This window comes from Netta rufina (assembly GCF_964035555.1).
Source record: "Netta rufina genome assembly, chromosome: 7".
Lineage (NCBI taxonomy): Eukaryota > Metazoa > Chordata > Aves > Anseriformes > Anatidae > Netta > Netta rufina.
This window is the reverse complement of record NC_140130.1, coordinates 25,409,544-25,433,880: the sequence shown is the minus strand read 5'-3', so window position 1 is coordinate 25,433,880 and position 24,337 is coordinate 25,409,544. Positions and strand designations below refer to the sequence as shown.

The following is a 24,337-nucleotide window of genomic DNA, read 5'->3' as shown; positions in this document are numbered from 1 at the left end:
ATGGTGTGTATAATAACCCCATTTAGAGACAAAGTGTGCAATTCTATTATAAGGAGAATCTATCTTATGCAGCAGAGACTCGTTAGCTTTCCGATGTATATTGTCTCCATAATCCAACAGAGGCAGAACCAGCTGTCTTATAATGCAGATCCTGTCCTTCCTTGCTAAGAACTGTCCATCTCTTTTACATCTAGTCAATTAATTCGCTACCGTGTTAAAAGCACCATATGTCAGCAAACATTGACAAAAAATCCTGGGTGCTTCCTTTCCTCATCAGCAAAAGTTTGTATGCACGGGTTGGTATTTCTATACTTTGTCATTTTATCCTAGGATGCAGACAAAAATCAATTAATTTCAATTAATTTTAAAAAGGTAACCACCAGAGTATATTAGTATATAAACTATTAGTTACAAAGTATTTGTGATGCTACCACCAAAAATGTATTCCTCAAGGCAGGTACTTTTATCTCAACCTACAAGAAATCAGAATTCCCAAAGAAAAGAAAAAGCACAAAATAATTTAAAATGTTGGCTTCAATAATACTCTAGCTCTATTGGAATGACAGACAATCTGTGCAATTCGTGTTACATGCAGATAGCTTAAAAATACCCAGATATCAGACATACCACAGGTATAGTAGAAAGACCTGCAGGGTTGTCCAGAGTAAGTGGGATGTATTCAAAAAAGCTTTCAGTTGTAGTGTGTGAATTAATACCCCCAGAAGATAGATCTACGTTGCTTTTTGGAATCAAATAAAATGCACGTGTGTTCCTTAACGTCTCGGAGAGAGCCCAATGGTTCTCTCCAAGAAAACTGTAAGTCTGCAGTGATGAGTGGGGTGGCAGTAATGCAGTAATTCAAAAGCAATATCGTATTTTGTCCAAAGTAGAAGTCAGTAAACTCCATTTATTTCTGTTGGTGGCTGTGCAAATGAAGCTGGAGCAAAAGCTACCTGAAATCCTGCACTCATTGTGCAGGAATAAATCAATGTGTTAAAGTTTGTGTAAGATACACTTCTTTGGATTGTCCCAGACTGCCTCCCCTCACGTTCTCATCCGTCCTCATCACAGGCTGCAACAACAACGTACATCAGGCCAGAGTTACATGATCCTGAGATGAAAAGTACTTAAGTACAAACACACTTTGAGGTGAAGGAAGATCCACCAGATCTTTCCACAACTCCAGATTGATGCTGTTCATCCTTCATTGGAAAGAGCAAATTTTGTTAAATGAGGTTTAGGCCAGTACCCAAGCTCTTTATGTGATCCTTCCTGTGGCAAAATTCCCACTGAACTCAGCAGGTGCTTGGCTGTTGGACTGAGCCCTTAATTTCAACCAGCTTCATTGCTTTATGACACAAGTGACACCAAGCCTATGGTGGAGAGATGAGGGCACATTCATTTTGTGTACGTAGGGCACACTGGGAGTCTCAGATTAAGGGTTACAGTCAAATTTCAGGCATTCCAAAGAGAATTTCAGCACCTCTGTGAATACCAGCTGAGTAAGTTGTGTAAATAAAACTCCACACTATTTTTAGAACAGCCTTTTCTGTCTCAGATTTGTTTTCCAGGGGAGCTCTGAGGAGCCCCCAGATCTGCCTTTAGGCTAGGCCATGACAATATGTTTCTGCTTCTCTAAGTCTCCAGTACAGTAATTCTTGGGGGGGGAGGCAGGGCTGCTGCTTTCCCCTAAATTTAACTAGTTGCTGTGTCAGCCAGAACACACAGTTCTCCCGGCCTGCTTTCTCTACAGAGTCTTGAGAAAAAGCAGTATTCTTCTGCAGAGGACTGGCTGGTGTTTGGCAAATTTCAATTGATTCTTCGGGACTCTGTGGCCACAAATTGGGTCGGTCTGCAGCAAGAAGAATCACTTTTGCAAGCACAATCCTGCTTCAAAAGCAGCTATTTCTGCCGACCAGCACAGCCCGGTGCTGTTCCATGCCACAGGGACCGTCAGCCCCATCAGACATTCCCGAAGTGGCACCGAGGCACTTCACTGCTTCAACAAGGAGTGGGAAGCAGTCAGCAATGCTGGGACAGAACAATGCACCAGGTATTAGCTCTAAAAAAAAAAAAAATGAGCCTCCATTTTATGTCATTTTCTCCCTCAGCAAGACACTAGGAAACTCCTGAAATGACCCTTCTTTTTAGTTAGCCCAGGGTATCACTCTGAGCCAGACACGATGGATGACCCTATGTTTAATGAAGATGTATTCACAGCAGAAATAGGCCACAAAGCCCCAGCTTTCTCATTTTCAACAGCTTGTCTTCCCAAGCAGATAATTCAACAAATTCACCCGGCATGCTGCACACCGACAGCCTTCTCCACCAGGCCCATAAAAATCATATTATTCATCAAAAGCTTTCTATCACACAAATTATTTTTTAAAAAATAAATAAACAAAACCACAAAAGTCCCAAATCCTTTGCATCACAGTAAATTCCATTTGTGTTAGCTCCCGTCTCCAGTAACTGAAGCTTGGCAGCCTTCAGCTAAAGAAGAAAATAAATAAAATAGCAAGATGAAGATGCAGAGCAAAAACGTGCAGTTTTGTGTATGGTGGCAACCTACCTAAAAATCTTTCTTTTAATTAGTAAGGTGGAGGAAGCAACACGGTAACTGTGTAAGCACATCACAGCTCTTCATGGCTTTGCTGAGGAAAACAAGGCAGTCATCGCTGGGGGGGGGGGGTTTATTGGCAGTATAACCACAACAGCAGAGCTGTGCTCAGCTCAGGACACCACGAAGCAGCAGAGGACCCTTAAGGGGCTGTGATCCCTATCCCAAAGTCTTAACCAGGACACCGGACTCTGGATTAAATACACCCATAAATACATATCCGATCATAGTTATTTTATCTTTATAAGCTGCATGCTTATTTGGGTGTGTGCATGTAGCTAATACAGTAGCTGTTGGCTGAGGACATCTATGATGAAGAGTTTTATGAGGCATAGAACAAATTAGCATACAGTAACCTTCACGAATTTTGTAACAATAGGAGAAAGTTGCCTCCAGCGCTGTGAGAAATGTGCAGTAAAAACTTTCTCAATAAACACCTTTCAAAAGCTCCTGCTCTTTCTTGTCTATTCCACATCCATCAGCAAACACCTCTGCACGCAAGCAGTTCCCCAGAACAGCATGTGTTTTCATCATCTACACTCTCCTTTAAGTATCCACTGTGAGGGTTTTATTGAGCAAATTAATTTGGGTTTGGGACAGGACAATGAAGTCCTTTCACTGAGCGGCAACGCAAATACTGCATGAGGTGCTTGGGGTTTTCTCGTTGAAGTGCTGCCACCAAAGGAAAGGCTGGGATCATTTCCCCTCCTTTGATGAAATTTGCGCCGCACCAGATGGAGTTAAATTAAACCTGTCTGAGATGACTTATCCCTCCAGTTGATAATAATGCTTCTCCAGAGCAAATCTGTTTCCTTTGGCACAGACTGCACCAAACTGACTGGCATTTTCAAAACAACTTAATGAGAGAGAAAAAATACCTTGGAGCATCTTTTTAGGTCTTCACCCCTGACTCTTTTTTCTTTTTTATAACAATAAGAGCTGAATGCTACATTATTACCATTTTCCAGGAACAACTACGTGCAAACATTTCCAGCCAAAGTGCAATTGCAACTTATTATTTTTTTTATTGTTATTGCTAGGTACTGGTACTATTGCATCTCTCCTCGGAAGTGTGTGGGAAAGCAGGTTTGTTTGTTTTTGTTTTTTTTTTTCTTCCAGTGGACAAACAAATATGTTATATATCCTCCTCTCCTTTCAAGACTTCTGAACTCTGACACACAAAGATAATAAGCTTTCAGAAGGAGAAAATGGTATGGATGCCTCTTGCAGAAATAATAGCAGCAATTCCCTTTTTACTATCGGCCTTACAGCAGAGTTTATAAAATCATTAATCAGAGTAGCTCGTTTAAACTCAGGGTCTATCCTTTACACTGCAGAAGATGATCAATTAATAATCCGCTTTTCTTCCCTATGTGTGCACAGGAACACACATGGACTTGTATACACACAAAAGGAGAGGGACGTGGTGAGCTGCTCCTCGAGGCCGAGAATTACTGGTGACGCAGCACGGATTGATGTGAATTTTCCAGCAACATCCCCAGTGCCTGCAGCTTGACAGTTGGGCTGAAGAGAGCACTAAACAAACCTTGGCTTCCCATTCTAGTAGAGGTTTTGTCCTAGAGTGTCCTGAGGGAGACTCAGAGGTTGATATAAATCTTATCAACAAGGAATCTAAATATTCTAAGTGAATATGTCTGCAAGGAAAACAGGGGAAAATATTTTACTGGCCAATAATTATTACATACAGAGCCAAAAGAGCCTCTTCTGCCAATGTATACCATCTGACTTAAAAACTCTGTATTTTAATGTCAGTGTAACAACATGTATTTTAACAACTCAATAGCCAATTTGATTTTAAAAATAACAGGCTTATCAAAGAAGAATTATCAAGGCTGTGCTGCTACTGATTAGCTGCTCCTGCAGGTGGGGTTGGGAACGGGATTCCCAGCAGACCCAGCTCCTGCTCTCTCTTCGGGCTGATCTGACAAATGACCTCAAAGGGTGATCAGAGAAACTGTCGACCTGCTTCTGCAAATACCTATCTGTAAGTTAGGCACCTACATCTCTTTAATCACCTGCTTGACTTAGATCCTTAGACTTCCCTGAAAGATGAGAGCATTTAGCTTCAAGTCCTTTGGTGTTCTAGAACCGCTACCTCTGAGCAGCTGCCTCAAAGTCAAGCCACCACTTAAACCTACAAATACCCTCCTAACAAGGCAGCAAAGCCTACATACATCTTTCTGACAGGATAGCAGTGGCTCCCTACATATGCCAAGGACCTCAGGGAAGAAAGATTGGTCTCCTGTTACACTTTGGAACCTATTAAGAGATAACAGCACATCTAAGAAATACACATGGCAATTCTGAAATCATGAGTGCTTTAATATATGGTTTCCCTCAGTCTCACTGTAATTAGAGCTGACCACTTCTATACTTTGAAGAGATCTTTTTCAGCTCCCCATCTGTTTTTAAAATTCAAAGGAACAGGACTAATGGAGGGTGAAAGACAGAGAGAATCCTAATGTTCATGTAAAGACAACTGCTGTGATAATGTGTGCCATCCCCTGCTTAAGATTATAGCTAAGACAGGCATAGGAAGACTTGAGCTCAGAGTCCAGAGGATGTGGATCAGCTGGCCAAGTGAAGCAGCCCAGCTGGCAGAGAGTCTCCCTGTTCATGGGTTGTGAATGGAGAAACAGAGTCCTTTCTATACCCATGTCCCCATTTCTCCCCTGTTAATCTACTTTAAAAATATATATTTTATATATATATTATATATATATATATATTATTTTTAAAGTGACTCTGCCTGCCTGCTGCTAATTGCCCCCAAACCACCTTAGTGCTGCTGCACCATCCTGCACGTTTTCCCAACACTACTATTCACACTTCAGTAAGAATGAAAATAAATGATCTGAAATAAATTAGTAAAACCTTGTCTGTCCCTGTTTAGTGTATTTTTGGTGTGCGTTTCTGTGTGAATATCACACATGAATGTTGGATGTCTTTTTTGTGTGCGTGTGTGTGTGAATATCATACAAAATAATAATCCACCACTGCATGGGATGCTGCATATCGTCCATATCCTGCTGCCGAGGGAGGAGCAGAACACACTTGTCTCAATGGAAGAACACCTGCCAAAGGGCACATCTGAAACATACAGATTTGCAGCTGGCTCTGGGCCACAATATATAATATGGGCTTGTGAACGTATTGCTGCACTGCTGTTGCACTCTTCTAGTGTTTTTTCTTGTTTGGCAGCTTCTGGATGGCTAACAGTATCGGCTTGCTAACAGCACTGCTAACTCTGTGCGTAGCAATGTATGCAGTCAGCACAGCGAGTCATTTACTTTCCCTTAACAAGATAACTGTTTGATTAATACACTTTACCCTGAGGTGCACAGCAGATTTATTTCCTTCCCAGATACATGCTGAATACAGGAATGTGGAGTAAACAAGTTTGTTTTCAGTTATTTGTCATTTACTGGAACAATTCCTGAACTTTTTACTCAAGATTTACTCTAGTGAACAATCATTGAAGCTAATGGCAATTCTGTCTGAGTTAGAACTTCAGGAATAGCTCATTTTACAAAATATTTTTAGTTTAATGACACAGGATGTCCACACTTTGGACTTCTAAGTGCAAACCAAATGCAAGGTATTTGAAGAAAATAATTTTGTGATCACTGTTTTTGCTCTTCTGATGCAGATTACAGATAATAGCGATGTTCTCTACCTTATGGTGTTTGCATGCCCTCCTCATTTCATTGTCTGAATGCTGTTCAACATTTAATGTGCTTGTGCTGTAGCACTGCATCCAGATGGGGCAGTGATCCTCTTATTCTACAAAAGGGTCTGGACACAAAGAGTGGCTACACGAATTGCCAAAGCTCACTAAAACTCCTGGAAGATACACGGAAATGAAACTCAGTCTCCCATGATCCCAAAATTGCCATGCTAGGTAGGCCAATACATCTGCTCTTTGCTGGTCAAGAACAACAGGTCTGGATTACAGCAGCAGCTTAGAAGTGTGGGGGGAAAAAAATCAGAACCACAAACCACTGCATACTTCCAGCCAACAATCTCGCCCATGTATGCTAAAATTCATGGGCTGGCAGTACTTGTATTAAAATGCAGGAAACAAATCTATACTTGACATTCATCTATCAAGGATGGTATTTGTGCAATTAAATCAATCTTGTGTGGTGTGGAGGGATGGCATTTGATGACCCACTAAAGCTCTCTTTTTGAACTCAAATTCAAGCAAATATATCAATTCTCCTAAAAACCTTTAAAAAGATATTACATATTCATATCCATTCCCTGCCCATAAACCCTAAGAGATTTTTACTCCACCTGCAACATCCTCATCTTTGTAAATAGCATCTGAAATATTTACTGGTAAAACACCATGAGAGCAGCTAAAATGGCACAGATACCCAGAAGTTATTATTTTGACCTGTTTTCTTCTAATTTCTCAATCAAATTTGCACCTTGTTTCTGTCCAAAACCCTTCATCATGGGAAATCTGTTCTGTTTGTGAGGGCAATGCTGTGCCACACAGATTTAATAAGAGTTAAACTCTTCCACTAAGGTAATTCTTCACCAAAATTGTCTTGAGTGCTAAGAAATCTACTTTGATTCCCATTTCCAGTGCCAGATACATTTGCACTAGCAGATTCATTGGAAAAATACTTTCTTACTGTACAGAGCAGCTGATTATCTTCACCTGATGCTGTTAAACTGACCATCACCTTTCCTCCCTCGTTTCTGAAAGTCCTCTTTAAACAACAGACCCTAAACAACAACAATAAAAAATTTCCCTGGGAAAACTTTATTCTCTTCCATTTGAATTGCAGCGTCTGTAGGAGGAGGGAAAGAATGTAAATGTCAGTATGTTTTGAAGAGCAGTTTGTCATGCTGTAAGTCTCTATAGCATAGAACATCTTCTAATTCTAGATGGACTGAGATTAGAAGGGCTAAAATAAACTAATGTGCCAAGGACTATATTCAAAATATTCAGAAATAGAAATCGACTGTCTTCCGAGGAGAGCTAGCACAAGAACTGAATAGCCCTCACATCCCTATTTCATTCTTAAGGCTTACACAAAACTGTCAGGTAGATATGCAGACCCTGAAGAGACTTTCACACAGGTGACCCTGTTATCTGTCCTGTTTACAAAACGTGATTATTTTGTTACATCAGTACAGGATTGCATATGAACTCATGTATGTTGCATAGAGAATTAACACAGTGATCCTACAGTTTGCTCAGTGTGAACGGTTCACAGAACCCTGCTGGATACACGATCAGCATTTAGGGCAAATGAGAAAGCAAATCAATGAATAAATGGAAAAAGAGTATCGGTGACAAAGTAAAAGGCACTAAACAAATTCTATATAGAATTAATATTAGAATATATTCTGTATAGAAAAATCCCCATCAGAATCACTGAAAGACACGTAATCCTCCAAGATAACACCAATACTAAAATACAAAACATTTCCCCTTACAGGCAAAGTTAAAATCCTCAATCAAAACTCTAGCTCATCAATGAACGTTTCAAGTACAACAAAAGGCATATAAAAGAATGGCACAAGGAAAGAACATGAAAATGTAGTCCTGAAGAGTGACTCGACACACAAAGTACCTCCACGTGTCATCTCACACTGCCTTGGTCACTCCACTTCAAACCAGATTCAAGGCACTGGACTGAGGTTAATTTGAAGGCACTAACACAGGAGACTGTTGTGCTCAAAATGTTGTACTAATAATTAGACGTTTGTTACTGGTCACTCGTTAGAACAGGGTTATAGCCAGAGTTCATGAGAATACTTTATTTTTCATTTGAAAAAAGAACACATTCTCTTCAGAGTCCAGTTTCTAAATCAAGGCCTTTGACACCCCAGTGCCTAATTCCTACTTGTCCGTGCACAGCACTGCATAAATAATTTATTTTTTTCTCTTTGACTCATACTCAGCTGAAAGCCAAAAAGTAAATCTTGGGCTAGAATCCATGCTGTATTTCTCGTTTGTACATTCTAGCATAAATCCCTTGAAATTCTGGTCACCAACTGAAAATTGAATTGTAAAGTTAAAAGCTACACTCAACAAGGTGCTATGCTCTCCTCCTCCTTAAGATACATAACGTCCCTTAGATTATTTATATATATATATATATATAATGAAAGGACAACTTTTAAGTGTTAGGAACTATCTGATCAATGGTTAAAAGTTTTGCCAGCTTAGTTTTCTCAGTTAGCAGTGTGATTTCTTTGTGCTGACGTGGCTATGCCAGCTGCTAGCTATGCAATTAGATGCAACTGCACTAGCAGGGAAGTCTTCAGTGATTTGAGAGTTGGTACAAGCTAAATCAGAAACGTTAACTTTTTTTTTTTTTGACAGTAGGAATGGTATTTCTAAGCATAGAAAGGGTCTAAAGCTCAATATACTCAACACTTTAATTGAGGGCTGAGAGAACTGCTAGCTTCAGCCTCAAGATAGGGTGTTAATCCTGTGCTTCCAGAGGAATTCAAATCCTCCAGGAAATAGCAAAGAGCCAAGTCCTAGTAAAATACAAAAAGCCAAAAAGAAAATTTCCCTTGTCATTTTTACATTGAAAAATCCCTTCAAAAGGCTGACTATATATATGAATGATAAAGGAGTAGTAAAGAAAGGATTGTATTTTGGCAGTGGATTTTGCAGTTCACCTGTAAGTTCCAGTGCATACAAAGCTCTCTCCCAAACTACCTCCACTAAAATCTCTCTGAAGGCACAATGACAGAGAAATAATAACGGGCAGGTCAAAATCCTCTGTAGAATCCTCTTTGGGATTCTACAGTCATTAGTTTCCTGAAGTGGACTGCAGTTATTTTTAAGAAAATAGACAATTCTGCCCAAAAAATCCTCAACTCAGACAATCTACCCCACATGTAACATCCAAGTAAGTTTTGCTCTCAAATTCCAAGCAGAATCTCTACTCAGCACCAGAAGTATATAAATGCCAGTTTTGAGAGGGTAAAGTAAATCTTAGCCATTTGGAAGATGTACAGATAATACCTCAAATAAAACTGAACTGGGCTTTCAGAACACCAAAATAAAGGCAGGTAATAGGAGCATATTCTCCCATTTTCCCTAGCAGGCTGTCTGATGAGAAAATCTCTTACTCAGCATTTGAGCACACTTTGCTGCATTCCATGCTGTATAGAGAAAGCTACACGAAGCACTAGGAGACCAATGAAGAACCTAGCAGAAGCACGCTTTATGAAACTGCCAAGCTAGGGAAAGAAATGATTTTCAAGAGGACTTTTTTTTTTTTTTCAAGAGGTTTTTGTGAGCTGGGCTGAGAAAAAAAAATGATCTAAGATTGAAAAAACAGTATTTTATATAATAAATGGGCAGAAAAGTTTCTTATGACAAATACATGGAAGCAAATCCTAGAGCTCCTCCTTTAGCTGGAAGAAAACTTCTTTGACTCCAGCAGGTGCCAGCCTGCATAAACTTACATGGCCCCACACTGTTTAACACGTATTTCTTTATGACACCACGCTACCAGCTCTGAGAAAAGATGGTTATGTATCTGTTCAGACACTATAGCAACAAGCACCTCAAATTGGATACAACAGGTCTACTACCAAGTTAGCACAAAAGAAATAAAACATCTGCCTATTTGGAGTGTTTAGCTAGCTATTGTTACTACCGAGTTGAGTCATGTCTTTAATATATTCATTCACACACCGCTACAAGCATAGAAATTATTTTATTCCCGTTTTATTTTACCTGAGGTGAGGCATGGAAAAGCTCGGTAACCTGCCCAAGGTCACAGAGAACATCTCCTCCCTGTATGTTACAGTACCTGAAATGAAACTGCTGATTTATACTGGAGACAGCAGTGCCTCCTCTTCACTTCCCACTCTGTGTCAATGGGACCATCAGTTCTTTGGAGGGTTTGGAGCTTGGCTAAAATTTTGGCTCAGTACAAGGGCACGTGGGTGTTATCTGGGTGCAATCTGAGTCAGATACATGAGCTAATCATGCCTTTTGCCCTTGCACTCTTTGAAACTATGATCTCAAGATGCTAATGGCCTGGAAGCATCACATCCTAACTATTCTGTCCTGATCCTTGATTGTTGACAACTTAAGACAACTTAAAATGACAATGATTAACATATATATAAGAACAATACTCTCGGTACTACAGGCTTTAATGAAACACAGGTGGCAGGATTTTATACGTATCATTGGAGTATGTACAGCCGCCTTCTTTCCCTCCTTGCTTTTGTCTCCCTCCCCCCTCCACAGATAATATTGGTTGCACATGTCTCTTTTACATTTATGACCAATCTTCTGAGATGACTGACAACTGAGGTAGCTGACATATAATGTGAATCTTCCCACAGTTATCCATTCTGAGACATGCAGCTGAATAAAATTCCACTCAGTCAGACATAAAATCAAATTAGAGGAGTTCACTCTGAAGAGAAAGAACTAAATTTGAAACAAATAAAGCAATGCATAATTCACTTGCAATGGGATCATTTTGTAAAACTACATTAATCATAATCATAGCAAGGTAATATGGATACACTGTCTACATTGTGTGCTTACCACACATCACTGTTCATTATGCAGCTGTGCTTCAGTCACATAGGGGACTTACCCCACATATAACGTGGGTGAGTATCTTTTTTGTTTGTTTGTGTGTGAGTGTGTGTGTGTGTGTGTGTGTGTGTGTTCAGGATTTGTCAACAGAGCCCTTCTGCTTATTAATAATTATACCTTATGGCGATACGGCACATTTTGCTCACACCACATGCATTCACAAAGACCTTCACCCATCACTGAAATCCCTGGGTTAACACGCAACATATTTCTCCACGAAGCACTGCAGTATTATTCATTGGTTTAGAAAAGAATCAAAAAATGCTGTACCTTTTAACTGCACAAATTCAGGTAGAAGGCAATGACTCAAACATGGAAGCTGGCTAACCCTGAAGTAGCGTTTTTGATGTTTGGCAAAAATGCTGTCGGGTATTTATTGACCATAAGTATTTAAGACCTCAGTTTGGGATCTGATTTTTAAGACAGCATTTTTCATCTGCACAGCAGCTCACAGCTGTGATAATACCTCAAGTTAAAGGAGAAAGTACAAGCGACTGCTTTGCATCTACTCTGCAAAGTCTCAGGATGTCCCCCCTTATTTGATGTATAAGAGCTGATAGGTTAAAAGCTAATTAATTGAATAATTTCTAAAACATGAGAAATATTTCTACACTTCTATTAAAGTGTTCAACTTGGAAAAGTCATTCTAAAATAAACATTCATCATGCTGCATATTCAATCTCTCTCAGTAAATGTCTGATGAAAGGTTAAGAAAGATATTTTTTATGGGATTTGAGTCAAGCTGGCTTCTTCCTGGACTAGAGTACTGTCAGCAATCAGAATTTCCTGACTTAAATGCGGCGAATCATTCTTTTAATCACATAGTATGGATCGTAGCATGATTTTACAGCTACATCATTTTTAAAAGAACTAGCAGGTGAGAAATACTGAAAAAGCTAACTAAAAAGGATATGATCAAACACGTATCAGGAGCAGGTAAGATAAGTAGATTTTTTTTTATATGATTCCATATACTGTGATCCTTCGTTAACAAAAATTTCCATTCTTATTTCCAGCTCATCCTAAAAGATTGTTCCCTGTATAAACCTGCTTTTATTTATGAAAAAAAAAAAAAAAAAGGATCAGTCAGAAGACAGAGGTATAGTGCATACAATACAAATGGAATTATTTTTTCTTATACAAACATTATGGCTTTGCATGAGGATGCAGCAAGGTGAATACCCTACAAATCAAACTGCAGGTTGCTGACACTGGGCTCAGCCATTTGCAGACGTGGGTTATTTCTAGATTCCAAAGGTGTCTTTAACATTCAATATCCGATCCACATAGCTTTTTCCACACCACTTTATTACTACAGTTTGATGTAAGGGAATTTAAGTTTCATAATATGCACATGCAGAAATCAAAGACAGAGAAGCTCACAAGCTTCACTTACAGCAAATATCCTATTTGCCAGCATGATGGCTGCACACACCTCAAAACTATTACAGATAGCAAACAGGAGATTGAGATCATTTTAAAGCAGATACACGTAATGGCTATGCCCTTGTACAGGGCAAAATGTGGATGAGGACGACTGGGAGAGAGGAGGTATGACTTATGGAAGCAAAGACAACCTCCTAAGTTTGTATCCCTAAGCTCCTACAGTCTCTGACTCTGAATACAGGGAAGAGTATGCTAACTAGGAACAGGTCAAGCCTTCAGCAATTTCTCCACCGCTGCACATAAGAAGAGACTGAACTGAACTGAGCTGACTACCTGGAAAGACTTATAATAGAAATTCTATTCCATTTTGATGCAGAGATTTGGCCCACAACCATTACAGTTCCAGTGCTGTGGTCATTAGATTATGTCACTTGTATATAGGAAAAGCAGTTCAGAGGACAATAAAATGACTTGTCTGAGGTTATCCAGCCACTTAGCAGAAGAAGCTCAGGCAGTACATTCAATTTCAGAGCCCTCCGCTACAGACCTGTTAAGCAGGACATGCAGCCCTCTGAGGAAATCTGCTGGGGAATGTCCTCCATCTCTGGTTACCTCTCCTTGCTATGAAAGATCTCTATTTCAGTCTTAGTGTTCGATTCAAAAACACTGTGGCAAACCAGAAAAGAACCAAGAAATGTTTATGGTGAACACCCAATCATAACTCGGAGCATGGCATTTTTGGCCTTTTCTTTGCCATCAGTCTTATGGAAGAAGACCATTTCAGCATTCCTGCACAGGAAATTGATGCCTGAATTAAGGACACAAAGGATCCCATTAACAATTCTAGATATGACACTTAAATATCATATAGACAAACTCTGACTTAAATCTAGGAAAACAATAAAAAGCAGAGTTTCTGTAGAAGGGACTGCTGCATAGATGGAAAGATTGTGCCAGTGGCTGCTATAGTAACATAGGCTCAAATGCCTATTACTTCAAACATTTTCTTGGGCAGACAACTTAGTAACTCTATAACTCAGTTTTTTTACTTTTAACTAGGGATAATAGCTAAATGGGAGCACACTAAGGATAAGGCAGGATAAGCAACAGAGTACATAAAAATCTCACAGAGAGATTTGAGTTTGTGTATGGGTACAGCACAGCAAATTTGAAGCTATTTTACTCCATTTTTTTAAGCTAACAAACTATCTTACTGACACCATTTCAGCACTAGGTAATAAAGATCACATTTTTCAAGCAAAGGCATAACACTATACTTTACCTTAAAATTAAATTGCAGATCTAGTTTTTCTACAAAACAAAGGAGAAAGAGGGAGGCCAAACCCTGTCTTGATAACATCTGCTGAGCTTCTTCTTGAGACAGAAGGACCTTCAGGTTACATTCTACTAGCCAGTGAGTGATGCCCAATATCGGCATCAAGAATGTTAGGTTATTTAAAACCAAGATGTTCAAATCGTATGTACAGATAGCAATATATAGCTATGCCTAAAGCTGCCAGACAGGAGACAAATTTCTCAGTCTGACATCTACAGTCGAAGCCCAAAGACAGTCTTTTTTATTGTATTTGATTGTTTTGACAAGTTCAACACAAAGTCAAACATGGCCCAGAGAAGAACATACCTAAACATGTTCTCTTCCAGAGAAGAGCAATGAAGCTGGAAAAGGGACTAGAAAACAAGGCGTATGAGGAGTGGCTGATGCAACTGGGGTTGTTTAGTCTGCAGAAGAGGAGGCTGAGGGGAGACCTTATTGCTCTCTACAATTTCCTGAAAGAAGGTTGCAGTGAGGTTGGTGTCGGTCTCTTTTCTCAGGTGACAAGTGATGGAATGTGAGGAAATGGCCTCAGGTTGTATCAGGAGATGTTTAGGTTGTTAGAGTTGCCACCCCTGGAGAGACTTAAGAGACGTGTGGATGTGGTGCTTAGGGACGTGTTTTCGTGATGTTATTCAGTAGTTGGACTTGATAATCTTATTGGTCTTTTTCCAACCTAAATGATTCTGTGACTCTAAACCACACAAACTCTGCAGGATTCCTTCTGCTAAACAACAAACTAAGCACAAATGAAATTAAAACAGGAATTTTTCTTCACAAGTCCTGGTCATAACAGACATGGTTAAAAGGACAAAAAAAGCCTTTCAGAAAAATATAACACTGACTTGAAGACTAATGTACAACATGAATAAACTAAAACAAACCTTTAATTTTATTTTTCAGCATTATCCAGGTATCAGTAACCAGAACATAAAAATTAACTAATCAGATGCTATTTCTTCTCTTTCAGTGAGTCAGTGCTGCCATCTAAAGATATTTAAGGGGCATGCAAAAGAAATTCAAAGCCATGCATACAAGTAACATTCTGGAAACGTATCTGAGCAGGCAGATAATGCAGGCTAAGTAAATATGTTAATGAGATACAACTACCTATGTATGTTGCAGTACCTGCAGGAGCAATTCTTTCTCTATCACTTCGCCTGTCTTGCTGATAAGCTGCTTCTGTAGCCTCTGTATTTTTTGGATCAGCTCATAGGTACTTGGGTCACTGGCCTAGATGAGAGCAAAGCAGTATCAAAAATTATACATTATAACAAGTTCGTGTTTCTGTCTTGCAAATTAAAACCACAATATTTAAGTGTCCAAAAGTGACAAATACAAAATGAGATGCAGAGGGGAATAAGGGACTGAATTGTTTGTTTTTAAGGACATGTGTTCAAGGAGTCCTGAACCTGGAGTCTCTGCCTCTTGAAAACCTCACGTTTAATAGCATTAACCTTATGAATCCTTCTAAAACATCCAACATACATTGGAGTCCTTCAAAACTTAACACCCAAGACAATGGATTGGCAGAACCATGCAGCAGGGAAGAAAGAGGAGGCTAGTTTAGGTTTTAAGCAGAAGCTGAAACTGACCCCTAAAATAAATAGAGCAGTGCAAATACTTCCCTCTGTTTTAAAAACTTCAAAGTGGGATTTTAGGAGCAGAAGACTTTTCTCTTGAGCAAAAGAAAAAATAACTGCAATATAGTCTTTTGAAACAGGTTGAAAAGTTAAAAATAAATTAGGGGGGTATATTGACAAACTACTATGAGGCTTTAAGGTGACTGCATTTGTGGCATCTCATTCTTCAATGGAATTAAGCGCTTAAAAAGATGACAGATCGTTGCCAGTACACTGCTGTTTTCTGTCTACATAGCCTGTAAAGACAAGGAGCAAGCATACGTCTCTCTACCCTTCTTCCATTTTCATTCTTTTGTCACAGATTGCATCTGGAAGAATCTCTAAGGAGAAAACAATTCTGTGGGGAGCAGCTAGCCAAGCTTACTTTTCCATTTCTCTGTATCTTATTGGACCCTTTACTGTCTATTGAAGATTAAATTCTGACTGAAGCTTTTCCCCAATTGGAAGATTCACAACACATCTCTCCCACATGGTCCTTCCTTTCTCATGTGGTTTCTCTGGTGGACCATAATGATTAAACACACTGTAGTAAAGGTTCCAATAATTATCCACTCTCTGCATCTTTGCTTGTATTTATAAGGACCTTGATATCTCATGACTCTTTATCCTCTAACAGACTTTTTCTAAATTTACTAATCAATTCAAGTGTAACTGGGACACACTGACACAGATATGCATGCAGCACTCACAACCCCACAACATTTCCTGAGAAACCTGGCTAAAAAGCAGTTTAGTCCCCATGGCCCACTCAGTCCTTGATTCTTCTATAGCGCTGCCCAAACATGGTGCTAATTTGTGACAATTGTAGTGATGCGAGGGTGTTTGTTCATTAGGAACTGAACCAAAACCCCATCAGAATTATTTCATATGGACTTTGCCATCTGGTGGCCTTTCTGTGTTCCAAATACAAACCAGTGACCTAGAATGGAAAGACATCATTTCCCATTATCAGTTTCTTCATAAATTCTTTCCTCCACCACCAGATGTTTCCACTGGCCTGACTTCCCTTTGTTATGTGGAGCTACTAGAGATTGTACCTAGATGTCTTTAACATCCTGCATTTTATCTCCCTTCTATGTGAAAAGCTAATCACACTGTTCAGTTTTAAGCTCTGCATGGAAAGAACAGAAATTAACTATTACACTAGTAAGCACAGCCAAAATATTCAGCTCTGTTTCTGTAGGGACTAGCATGTAACCACTCGTTATTAGAGCAGCTAAGCAACCCAGGCTGGCATCAGATCAGAGATCCATGCAACAGAGAAATCTCAGCTGGCTCTGACTTACTCTGAAAAAATGAAGTAATGCCAACTGATGTTCATATATTTGGTCTATGCTTGACAGATTTATTATTTTTCCCCTTCATTTGGCAGGTTCAAATAGTGTGAAAATTTAGGTTTGCTGTTTACATAACAGCTGACCTGACGTTACCCAGAATGGCTATCTTTGAAACCCCACCACTGTTTGTGTGGAGGCCTTTTCCTTTTTTCACAGATGTGATTTACCTTCTGACTTCATGTCTGTCTGTTCCCAGTCCACCTGTTCTATGATCCTTTCTAATCCTGCCTTTCTTTCCACATAAATCTACCTAACTGGTGAGAGTAGGATTATACCTTTCCCCTATCATCCTCTTTCACTTCATCCATGTTAAGGAATCACCTCCTTGTAAATTCACCTTATGCATTCTTATTCCCTTTAGCATTTTACTGGCTCTTTACAAATCCCTCTGCAATTTTTTATTGAGAAAACGACACAAAAATAACACTGATTGCATTGTGCGAGGGAATCATTCAGCAGTTAACTGTTCCATTGGTACTATGGAAATTTCAGCCTGCCTGCCCTTCCACATAATTTGCATAACAGTAAAGTAAATAGGCTTTGTGCTGTGTCACTGATTTGGAAATGCGGGCTTTGGGAACTTGATGCTGAGACATCACCTCTAATTTTCTCCATCTGTGAACATTCAAGGGATTCTCCAGTTCTTCTTCCAGAACTTTGCACCGAGTTTGTTCTCTTAATAGCTCCTTCCGCATGTGATGAACCTCCTGTCTTAAGATGAGAATAAAACAAACAAACAAAAAATCACACCAAGACCCAAACAATATGCCCAAGGTATTAATATGAACATTAACAAACCATTCTTCCACGCACTACAGCCCTGGCAAAGTGGCTCTTGTGAGTAACACCAATAACATCATACAAGTGGTCCCATAAGATAACACAGGTAGAACACTTCATTCGTTTTAGTAAGAATGACTCAAAAAAGGGACTTTTCATCAGTTCCTGGGAAATCTAGTTCACAGCCTTATGGATATCATCGCCCAATTTTTTCCGTGTACATTAAGGCTAGAATGGCAGTTAATTCATAATTCATCTGGAGTAACCTACAAATCACAGTTATGGTGTCATACCCAGTTACCTCTGTACTGAATCTGACAGCTGGTATTTGAACGAAGGTTTTAAAACTACATGGCTCACACAATCCAGTAAATAAAGCATAATGTATGGCCTAACTATGATGGACACTGTTCTTTAGAGAACCTAAGTTTGATTTCTCTTTCTACCTCTCGTCAAGGGACTCCAGAGGTGATTTGCTGCTGAATATAAAATTAATTGAGCACTCCAAAGAAGCTTTGACAACTAAGGTCCCCATGCTGGGGTCAGGGAGTGAAGGAGCAGGAAAACCAAGGCACATTCTGCAAGGGTCCAACCCTTATGACTTTGGTGGGTGTATCCTGTGATTTCCTCAAGGGGAAGGGGAATGGAGGATCACCATGTACCTACTCCCTCACTGAGTATTTCTCTGCCAACATTAGTGCTGAATGTAGCTCACTAGACAGAAAAAGAGCTGTTTTTTTAAACTGTGGGGTTGAACAAGGTTATTGAAAAGGAAAAAAAAATCTCCAATTGGCAAATCAAGGAAGCTAATTGGCAGCACAAGTGATAAATGGACTCTTTCAACAGACAGCTTTCATGATAATTTTGGACTTCATTAAAATATGTGATTGATCCACCTCTCCATCCAAGAACTGATCCAACCATCACAGCATGCATTGCTCTGTACTTCAATACCTTTACGGAGTTTCAATACAGTAATAGGCTATCAGCTGAATGCATTTGGGCAGCAAATTCAAATCCTATCCCTGTCTGCAGAAAGTCAATGAAAACTGCAGTTGTTAGTGTTTTGCGCCCACTTCTTTTTTATCTTACACCAAATCAAACTGGCATAATTAAACTGGAGTCAATGGGACTAACCACAGACTGAAGTTAATTTGCTCCAGTAAAAGCCATGGAGTTATACTGATAAAGGTAAGCTAAAGATCTCACCCAAAACTGTGATAGCTACAGAGAATAGTATAATGGTTATCTGCTGTCTCTCATAGCTGTCTCTCCTTACAAACCATGACCAGTTCTACAGAAAAATCACAATCATTTCCTGTCAGCAAAGAATACACCTCAGGTTTGGGAGGGTTAAAAAAAGAAGGGAAGAATTAAGCCAGAGTAGGGGGAGATAAATCAGACTGGGGCTATTAAACTTCTGTTTTAAAGAAACACAACCTTCAATGAAAATTTAACTAAATCTTTCTCTCAGAGCAAGTCTACATATAAATCTGGAAGGAAAGAGCTCTGAAAATGTGTAGGGGTTTGTTATAAATATGTCAAGTGTTCCCCATCCACTGTGGATTGCCTAATAAAAAGCAGTCCCACTAATTTGGGCCCAAGGTACCACTAAGTAGCTCACTAACTATGAACACCTTTTCTGCTGCTGTCTGTCAAGTTTATTCTGTAGGCAGTAATTCACAATACAAGGTGAAATGTGGAAGCTATTTCAGCTTTGGCAAAGATGTCTTTTTTCCTCCTTTCCTCCATCTTATACTTTAATTTTCTTCATCACTGATTAGTTGCTTTGTGAATTTAATCCACTGTGTTTGAGGTCAAACCAAATAATCCCGTTCTCCAAGGTATGATGTTTGTTGAAACAAATCTCTACCATACATAAAAGAAATCTTCTGTCTCAAACACAGAATCATGAATGCAGTCGCTATGGAAATGTATTCAACCAGTTTTTCTACCTGAGCTCCTCCACATTAGCCACACTTTTGCCAAGTATTCCTTTCTCACGCCGAATTTTTTTGATCTCCAGCTTGAGAAGCCGGATGTCTTCCGTTCTCTGTCGGTACTGGGCCTCACCCTTGTTTAAGATGGACTGCTGGATTTTGATCTTCTCATAGAGCAGAGCCACCTCATCATTGCGCCGAACAAGCTGGGACCCTAGGATATCTCTCTCATTGATAACCTAAGGACGCAGAGCAAAGCAATAATCTCAATTAAAGTTCCTCAGTACAATCCTAAAGCATTGTGACTACATTTTCATCAGCGAAAATCACTTGCATTAAGAGGTTTCACTGCTATTAGTGAAAAAAACAATAGCAAAGCCTAGTAACTTCTGCTATAAGGGTTCAGACTCCTGAAAAATGTAAACTACAATGTAATAATGTAGTATAATGTAAACTACACTCATTTCAGTATCTTAACGTTTTTATTTCAATGACACTATGATGCTTTAGTAGTACCACTTTTACCATAGCTGCGAATCATAATCTTAAAAATGCATTGGACAACTAAGGGAACAGAACAAAGTGTGTTTGAAAAGCCAAATGTGAGATTCCTACCCGCTCATACTCCTTCTTCTGCCTCAGCCTCTCAGCATCAGCCTCAGCAATAATTTTTAGGAGTTTTCTCTCTTCTGCCTCCTGATTTTCTATAAAGCGCTTGGTCTCCAGAGCCTGTTTTTTCATCTTAAGAAGTTCAGCCTGGTGGAGTCAAAGAATATAGGTAAACTGTGCTTGGTAACAACTTTCCATTATATACCTGAGATTAAGAGTTAGTATTTGAACAGAATCTCATACATTCACTTCATTTCCTGAGAGGTACGTATTTTGTTAGTTTTTGAGAATAAATCACCAAGACAAGCAAGCATGAAGACTGTAAAGAAAAGTTGTAAACAGTATTTGAATATTGTTACAGACAACAGATATTTAGAAGGATTTTTATCTATAATAATGGCTCAAGTTGTAATTCAGAGCAATTTCACTTTTTTTTTTTAATAGGTAATATTTGGAGGTGTTTTGTTTTTGTTTTTTTTTTCAATTGAATTGTTATTCTGCTATGAAAATCTAGCAGACCTAAGTTCAAAGTAAGGCTGGGATATAAGAAAGGATAGCTCACCCTGCTAGAAAGGGCAACTATTTACATTACCTAATACAAATCAGCATCTACCTGGGACAGGCTTCAGACTGGAATAACAGAACTGGTGGAGAAGATGGCAATCAGGCATGGAAAAGCAAAATTAAAGAGCCTTAGCATTTTTTAGTGGAAGTGTAGATGAGAAATACTGGGAAGAAGAAGGATTCCCCTAAGCAAAAGAGAAGTAATGCATTGTTACAGTGGCTGCATACCACTAACATAAATACTGAAAATTAACCAATATCCTACTGTCATGAACTCTGTAATTCGAGACATGTACGTAGAGAAAGAGTAATAAGGTCTTCTTGGATTATTAGAAATTTCTAGGATTACTAGGCAATTACATATAGGAAAGTTGGAATCAGCTGACTACAGTCCCTTTTCACAAATATGAAAACTTTCAAGCCTTGACTAAAAGACTTTGCCACAGCTCTGACCCTCATAATGATGACGTTCAAGCTGCCTTTTCAGAAAGAACATCATTGAACGCTGAAAGAATGAGGCTGTGATGAAGGCTGCACCTGCAAAAACATTGATTTAAGACAGAAACAACAGTTCCATCGTCATAATAAAATAGCTTGTTCAATTCTTATTTTCTTTAATAAAATACTCATTTTCCCATATGTGCAACACTCACATCTCTCTTACTTAGTGTTGGATGTTCATCAGAATCCATCAACCGAACAAAAATGCATGCCACTTCATATTGAAATGCAATCAAGAGTGTGCAAAAGCTGTCTACGAATGTAAAACTGCTCATGCATTGCACATTGCTAGATAATATTTTTTTAATATATCAAATTTCTATGTTCTCCTTATGTCACAAAATATATGAGTTGTAAACAAGGAGTGGCAGTAGATGTTAGCAGCAAACAATTCATAGGAACAAATCTCCTCACTGGAATGCACAAAGCTAAAATAAATCTGAACTACCTTGCACAGTAAAGAACATAAATACTTTAAGTCACACACAGGCCCCACAAACTAATAGGACTTTCACTGAGATTAAATATGCTGAAGACTACAGAATCAGGGTCTGTGCACATTAGTCAAAAGAAAAAGAAATGAATAAACACAGTACAAGCAGAAAAAGTGGCAGGTCTGAAACGGCTGCAAATGAGCACAGCTCATTTGAGGTTGGTTCGGAGAGTCTGCAAAAACTGAAGAACAGTCAGCAAGAGAGATGAATTTATATGGGACCTGTGCCAACGTCTCAAACAAAATTCAAACTAAATCCCTGTTTAGGTTCTGAAACACTACAGTAAGTGAACAGGTTTTTGTATTTGTTCTAGAGGTGGGAGGAAAATACAGATTTTAGAAAAGGTGTAACTGGGGCTGGAGAAAGAATGCTGAAAATAATAATAATAATAATAACTGTAAGTAGAAAGTTTCACGTTCAGATTTCGAGAAAATGCTTAAAAAAAAAAAAGACAAGCATGATCATGTAAAAAGCATACATAAGCCTCCACCAGCTCAAATCTGGAGGGCCATACTTATTATAGCTTTCAGATACATATTTGTCAACACTTGGATGTTTTGCCAAAACTGTCTGATCCGCAAGCCTGTAGGAATGCCAACTGAAACCAAAGGATGGCATTGTACTGGCTTTAAGGGAGCTTGGATCAGGTGTCCCATGTTTCATTTACCATGATTACACATTTTTAAGACCTTTATGACAGCTGAGCTGAGCATAAGTCCAATGTCTGTATAATTTTGTTCCTGTGAATCTCACTACTCCATGCTTTAGTGCATTCTTTAAACTGATTTCTGGGGAACAGCTTGCTTCCTTCACATCAGTACAAACAGGACAAATTGAAGCTGGCTTGCTACACAAATAATTGGGTTCTTTTGTGCCTCTGTCAGTCAGAGCCCTCTTTGAATTCTCCTATGCATCAGTATTCAGCAGAGACAGGCAGGTAGACGACCACAATGCCCTGAAGCTATTCACTAATGTGATGTCAGTCCATAGCCTTGCTAGTGAATAATTGAGGGGGTAAAGCATGTAGCAATTGTGTTTGTCGAATGGACAGCAGACAATTCTGAGGTGATGAGGCAGAATTGGTGACTAGTTAAGGCAGAAAGCTGAACATAGAAAATGAGATACTATTTGACTTCTCCATCACTGATAGACCAACTCTGAGACAGATCGGGTACAAGAACATAAATTCATCATTTTTTACAAAGTTCTATTGGCATCTTGTCATAAATATAATGTGCTGAGAAGGGCTGAAAGCCTAAGGAATCATTGTTGCACAGCAATAAACTGCCAAAAGAAAACATTGTGGAAAGTGGTGGAGGACTGCTGAGTTTTGGGGGGTGTTGTTTGTTTGCAGTTTTTGTTTTATTACTGCTTAGTGAAGAGAAATATAAGTTACTGTGGACACTAGCTCCTTAAATCTTTTGAAAGAGCAGCAAATTGTGTTGCGATATCACCACAAATTTAATGGCATATCTAAGAATGGGCTGCAGCCAGGGCTGAGAAGTGTCAGAGCTTCAAGCTCAGAATATAATTTAATATAATATAATATAATATAATATAATTAATATAATATAATATAATATAATATAATATAATATAATATAATATAATGGGGCTCACACTTAAAAACAGCAAGGAGAAAGTAGTTTAAAGACAGAAAAACTTGAATTATAAGGGTCCACATTTAAAAAGTTTACTGCAATCAGGCTATCCCCAAAATCCACATTTCTGAAACAAAAAGTGAATGTTTTAGTAAAAAACTTTAGTCACCAAGTGATGTAAGGGTTCCAACTGGCATTCCAGGACCTTTCCAACTATAGTTACAGGCAGAAATGAAATTTGTCAGTTACGTGGAATATTTGTATAACTAATACCTCTAAATAGTGCCGAGATCTTGTGCTTCAATTGCAGAAGATTTTTTTAAGATACAGCAAGACAACTGCCACAGACCAGGAACATGATGCAGTCTCTGAAACCATGGGAGCCATCCTTTGTAATAAGGTTTATGTGTAAGGGGTCTTATTGACCCCTTGAAGGTCTTACCTTCAATGCATCTTTCTCCCTCTCTGTTTGCTGATGTTCTTGATGAGCTTTCGCAAGGGCTGCTTCTTTGTCTGTGATCTCCTCTGTCAGCTGTTCTGCCTGTTGTGTCACAGCTTTTAGTCTCTTCTTCATTTCTGCTATCTCATCCTATAAGTACAGAAAGTGTGATCCCAAAAAGGGATCAAAAAATACTAAGTTTCTGCTTGGGTGTTCAGCCTAGTTCAGTTTTGAGAAACGTGTTGTACATACCACTAGACTTTATTTTTTAATGTGATAGAAGTTTCGTTATATGACAATTTTTTTAGTTTATGCTACTGTGACATTGCTGTAAAAAGGTCTTTAAAAGTCACATTGGTAACAACAATAATCACTAACGACTCTAATAAGCCATTTCATTTGAAGTGCTGGACACACAATAAGAACTAGCACTCAATCCAAATTCATAACAAGATTCTGATTCTATC

General features: G+C 38.9%; 1 protein-coding gene across 1 annotated transcript in view; it reads right to left on the bottom strand.

Moving 5' to 3' along the window:
- CFAP58 (cilia and flagella associated protein 58) overlaps positions 1-24,337 on the bottom strand; it is a gene marked incomplete at both ends in the record, with an annotated part of 57,193 nt that overhangs the window by 7,718 nt on the left and 25,138 nt on the right. Inside the window, 5 exons of the mRNA XM_084290215.1 lie at positions 15,091-15,195; positions 17,542-17,653; positions 19,678-19,901; positions 20,278-20,418; positions 23,874-24,020. Of these exons, the coding sequence (XP_084146341.1) occupies positions 15,091-15,195; positions 17,542-17,653; positions 19,678-19,901; positions 20,278-20,418; positions 23,874-24,020 (729 nt within the window). The remainder of the gene's footprint in view (positions 1-15,090; positions 15,196-17,541; positions 17,654-19,677; positions 19,902-20,277; positions 20,419-23,873; positions 24,021-24,337) is intronic.